Genomic DNA, 5,581 nt, shown 5'->3' on the forward strand with positions numbered 1-5,581 from the left:
GTGCGCCCCGCGGAAAGGCGGCTCCTGCGAGCCCCACCGCGGTGGCGCAGCGGGGTTTGCTCGGGAGTTTTGCCGTCCGCGGCGACGCTGGCGTCGACACCGTTTGTCAGGTGTTTTGGTGGACAACGAGCACACGGGTAACTGGAAAAGCTGTTACAAACATCGTTGTGTCTGCTACTGACAGGTGCTAACTGAAAATGAATAAAGACAAGCAGATCGATGACGACGATGATGATGACAGCGACCAGTTTGAAGCCTTTATGGAGAATTTTAACCAACTTGAACTGCTGGAGACACACCGGCATTTGATTCCTGTGGGAACTCAGAGCTGTTGGTCAGGGCAGTCTGATGATGACGATGATGAACAGGAAAGAAGTGAGGAATGGTATGAAATGCAAGAAAAAAAAATGGAAAAACATCCGGAGAAACTGCTACTCTGGGCAGCCGAAAACAATCGGGTGAGGCATTTACTCTGTTCATATGTATCACTAGCGGTGTAACAGTCAACACTGACCTGTTGCTCTGAGCAGGTGTCTGCAACTTCATCCACAAACACACATTTCCCTGCACTCTCCTTTTTCTCTCTTGAGGGCTTGTGATCCGGTTTTGCAAGCCACTGTATGTGACACATCAGCCTTTGTAGCCCACACACACTGAAATCTCTGCAGACCCATTAGCTTGCAGAGCAAAAGCCTTGGCTGCAGTTTAGAGCTCAAGTAGGAGCGCTGTTCTTCGACCTCTGTAAACTGAGAGCATGCCAGGCTCTTCCTTCACGGCAGGTAAGCCTTTCAATTGGGGGCAGAGGGCATGTCTGAAACTTTATTTTCTCATAAGCTCTGCGTGCAGGTAATGGGCGACTCTTTTCCTATCTATTTTTTGGAGGAAAAACACTTTTTATTCTTGGAAGTGAGGGAAAGATGACCAAGTTGCCTGTTAACGTTCCTTGTATACGTTTATTTCCATTGGTTGCCTCTTTTTAAACACACAAGCCCCATCTACAGTCCTGTGGAGGTACTTGCATCTTCACAGTGAGTGGGGAGGTGGTGTAAGGTAACAATGCTCTGAAGGTGTTATATCTCTTTCAAAACAAAACCCACCAAATAAAAAAAAAAAAGAAAAAAAAAAAAAAGAAACCACAAAACCCCCTGTCCTGGTTTGGGGTAGCACAGGACTGGCTCTGTTCAATGATTTTAACTTGTCAGCTAAAGCTCTTCTAATTAACTGCTCTGTCTGAAGCTAACAGCATATTTTCAGCAAACTGCCTGCTTTTAGCAGTGATAAGACTTCATGTTTAGAGTTACTGCCAGGGATTGGTGTGCAGACCAGGGCCACTGCTAGAGCTTGTATATCACACAGAGTGGGGCAGAGAGCACCCTGCACCTATGGGGAGGAGCAGGCATGATAAGTGACCCCAATATTCACCAGTGGGGTATTCCATCCTTATCCAGTAAAGCTGAAGAATCAGGAGGGGCAACCCCTTCTGTCAATCCTCCTGTCTCCCTTACGCCTTCTTGCTGGCTTTGGCTGCTCCTGCAGTGGCTGGTATCTGAGGAGGACTCTGTCCATCCTGCCTTTGATCCCATGTGTTCCTGAACCGAATTCCAGAACCCAGCTGCTGTACCCAGTGGCCACCTGTGGCTGAGCCCAGCCTGGGACTTTTCCCCAGGGGCTGCTCCCCAGCCAGGGGTGACGGTGACATATTGCCATCAGGGAGGAGTTGGGATCCATACTGGTCTTGTATATATTTGTACATATTCCACTTTATTATCCTTATTAGCGGTAGTATTAAAGCTGTTTTTCTTTTCTTTCCTAATCAGTAAGTCTCTCTCACTTACTCTCTTTCTCTTTTAACAGCATCTGTTAGGGTTCTGGGGGTGGCCCTGACCCCAAACCACGGCAGATTTATTTGCGCCCAGCGTGGGGCGTGAGCAGAGCTCTGATAAATTGCCTAAATAGTTTAAATTCTGGTACTCTCTGTTAAAAGAGTGTAACCCTTTTTTCTTGAGTGCTTTTAAGGTTGAAAATTCAAAGAGAGCATTTTCACCATGCAGTTTGTAAAAGCAATGTTAGCACACGTTTTTTCAGAGTTTATTCTGGAGATGAGTGCCCTGCTGCTCCCCCGCGTACCGCACGCGCTCTGTTCTGCTTTACCTGTTCTCACTGTCTGTCTGAGAGTTACCGGGTTTTGCCGCTTCTCCAAGGCCACTGCCTTTCTGCCCGTCTTGCTGGTTTGTGTCATACTGAACTGGGCAGCAGAATGGTCCTGGTCCTACACTAGTAGTGCCTTCAGTTTTGCCCTGGGAGGTTATACTGCTCCCCACAGTCTGACCCCAAACCACGGCGTCCCCCTCAAAGAACCCTCACCCCAGTAACAATAACCTGTTTAACTGTAAAATTTCTTGTTCTGCTTAGGCCTTTTTCAGACTGACAGAAATGGCTTTCTCATAAAACTTCCAAACACTAAAAGCCATATATCTTGTTTGCAGAGTCTTACCTTAAATGAGACATTCAAGGTCAGGCTTGACTGGGCGCTGAGCAACCTGATCTAGTTGAAGACGTACCTGCTCACTGCAGGGGGGTTGGACTAGATGAGCTTTAAAGGTCCCTTCCAACCCAAAGCATCCTACGATTTCATAAACTACCTGTTTTCTTTCGACAGCTGAGCACAGTGAGGAGGCTCCTCTCCGCAAAGCTGGCTCCGGTTAACGCGCGTGATGAAGATCAGTACACACCTCTCCACCGAGCTGCCTACAGCGGGCACCTGGACATTGCCTACGAGCTGGTTGCCCAAGGGGCGGACGTGCACGCGCAGACGGTGGACGGCTGGACGCCTCTGCACAGCGCCTGCAAGTGGAACAACGCGGACATGGCCGCCTTCCTGCTGCAGCAGGGCGCGGACATCAACGCCCAGACCAACGGCTTGCTGACGCCCTTGCATATTGCTGCAGGGAACAAAAACAGCAGAGAAACCCTGGAACTCTTGCTGATGAATCGCTACGTGAAGCCAGACCTCAAGAACAACCTGGACGAAACGGCCCTTGACATTGCCAGGAGGACTGACATCTATCACTACCTTTTTGAAGTAGTAGAAGACTGCATAAATGCCGTTTCCCCTTAGAAGGAACGCACTCGCGAACGCAAGGTTTGGGTTTGCTGCCTCCTGTCTGTGTTCTGCATGCTCGTCAGTGGTGGTCTATCCCCTTGCAAGGAGCTTTCCAGTTAAGATAGTTCAGCATTCTCCTCAGGCAAAATGTCACTTCTTGCAACTCAGCTCAGTGGTCTTGCAGATCCTTTGAAGCGTTGCTCCTGCTATTCAGGGTGTTCAGAAAATCTCAGTAATTCCAGCGAGTCTCCATTTAATTAGTGCCGATTTGGAGTGGCTTTTGTAATTGGTCTGCACTGTCAATGCAGGTGGGAAAATGGGAATACTTACCTGATGGGAAAGAATTCTGGCTTGGTTATGCAGAGTTTATTACAGCTCTCTTGAAAATTATTTTTTCAGAAATTTAACTTTTTTAAAACTGCATGAAAGCTCAGAATGATTGTAACTTATTTGGGTGATACACAAAATGCTTAGTGATCCTGGTGTAAGACTTAATATAAAATAAAATATTTAACCTTAAGTATTTTGTCATATTTTGAATTGAAAATTCAATAATCAATGCAATTGCCTGTTCATAAATCAGAAGGGTTATTTGTAGGATGATAAAGTAGTTTCAGCTTTTTCAAGGAAATTATTTTCTATAAAGATCCTGTTTACTTACCCCTTGCAAATTCAGTTGAGGAGTAAAGTTCTAGTGTCATAGATATGGCATAGAACAAGTAAACCTCAGCTGAATGAGGATAAGCAGCCAACACAGGGTTTCAGTGCAGGACACTCTCAGGGGTGTTTCTCTTCCACTTTTGAATCCCCAAAGGGAATTCCTCGTTCTAACTCAAATATGGGGACACCCACATAGTTTAAAAAACTTTACTAGTAGTTTTCCTCAAAAATCCTTCATTTTCAGATAATTTATTTTCTTATTTGACACCTTTTTAATTTTTGGTAACATGTATTACTAATCCTTGGCATTCACATCTGAGTTGGGCTTCCAAAAGTTCTGACAGATTTGGCTGCCATCATTTAACCAAACTCAGAGTGATGGGGGTGCGTTGATTGGTTTGTTTCTTATGAATTTTGAGGCCTTTATGACACACTTGAGTGCAGCTTCTCTCTGCAGTCTTGCCAGCTAGAATCTCAGTGCTTCACAGTGAAGACTTCGGGCCCTTCATCTGAACTGTTCTTATCAGGTCTTAGCATTGAGTACTATTTGACTTAACTTAGCAAAAAAATGTTTTTTATAAAAATGCTATCGATTTTCACAAGACATACATCATGATTTGCTGCTTTTGTTTGTCAGTTCAGCTGTTCTGCTAGCTAGTGAAAAATTCTGTGATTTTTTTAGAGTTGATTTGAGAGTTTCATTTACCTGTGTTACTGTTCACGTCAGCTGTATCAGTCTGCATCTCTCAGTCTCTGAACTGCTTTTTGGGAATTGGCATGTCTGCATTATTCAGCTATCTGTGAGAGACGCAGATATGTCCACTTCCCATGTTTGGTTTGGGTTTTTTTTCCCCCCCTTGGTTAAAGAATATCAGATAAAAATCACTACTAAATGCAAGTATTCAATGAGTGAGGGTTTTTAAGTACCAGTACAGTACATCCCAAAACAATTACTCTGAACAGGTAGATATTTTTTGATCAACAGTAGTTTAGAAGGGTACTGGTAGAACATAGGCAATGCTGTCAGCCCAGCAAATGATCTGAACTGCATGGGAGTCAGTACTAGACTAAAGATTTTCCATGGCAATGGCATGCTGCATGATTTTGAGCTTCAACTCTGCCATCTATAACTTAGGAGTAGAGACACTTGCTTCTCTTTGCTAATGAAATTGAACTGGAAATTACATGTGAGACCTGATGAGGTGCTGTCACTCAGCGAGAGCTGTAACAAAATGCTTTGTCCTGTGCAGGTGCCTTACTGAGTGATCCTGAGCTCCTTCCAGGAACCACTAATGGAGCTGAAGCACGTTTTGTAACCGCAGCAGCAGGACTGGGCTGTGTTGTACCACACTGGGTGCTCTGATCAAGCAACTGTAGAGGGCACCTCTGCCACCCATCTTTCTGGAAGCTGTGTTTAGCACTTCTGTTTGTTAGCAAAAATACAGGAATGGATTACATCATGTGTTTGTGTAACGAGACTTGGTTTGTACCTTAGAAACTCTCACTATGGTATGCAAAGTCTTGATTTCAAGGAAGCAACTGTGGGGCTTCCTTGTGTGCCTGCTGGCAGCATTATCTGTTGACGACTGTAACTGCCAGCTGCTCTTCTTTCTCACAATCTTAACAGTGGCAAAACAAGGAGCATCAAGTCTACTTCAGTCCTATAAACAATGTCTCAAGATGCCTCATTTTATGAAAAGCATTATTAAAAGAAGTTAGTGCTCCAAAGTATTAGTAGAACCACACCATCCACCCAGTTAAACTGGACTCTTCTGTCGTTGAGAACCCAGCTCGTGGCTGCAAGGAGAGGAGGCTGCG

At 45.0% G+C, this 5,581-nt stretch overlaps 1 protein-coding gene across 1 annotated transcript; it reads left to right on the plus strand.

Annotated features, from left to right (window-relative positions):
- The first annotated feature begins 191 nt into the window (after positions 1-191).
- ANKRD49 (ankyrin repeat domain 49) lies at positions 192-3,118 on the plus strand. The gene is made up of 2 exons (XM_008948366.1): positions 192-458; positions 2,660-3,118. The coding sequence occupies exons 1-2, from the start codon at positions 198-200 to the stop codon at positions 3,116-3,118; spliced, it is 720 nt and encodes a 239-aa protein (XP_008946614.1). The 5' UTR covers positions 192-197.
- The last annotated feature ends 2,463 nt before the right edge of the window (positions 3,119-5,581 follow it).

This window comes from Merops nubicus, unplaced genomic scaffold (assembly GCF_000691845.1).
Source record: "Merops nubicus isolate BGI_N331 unplaced genomic scaffold, ASM69184v1 scaffold50010, whole genome shotgun sequence".
Taxonomy (NCBI): Eukaryota; Metazoa; Chordata; class Aves; order Coraciiformes; family Meropidae; genus Merops; species Merops nubicus.

What these genes read in the sequence shown, in the direction of transcription:
- ANKRD49 (XM_008948366.1), top strand. Translation starts at nt 198, where the DNA reads ATGAATAAAGACAAGCAGATCGATGACGACGATGATGATGACAGCGAC. An exon ending in GGGCAGCCGAAAACAATCGG is followed by an intron (nt 459 to 2,659) that starts GTGAGGCATTTA and finishes TTCTTTCGACAG; the next exon opens with CTGAGCACAGTGAGGAGGCT.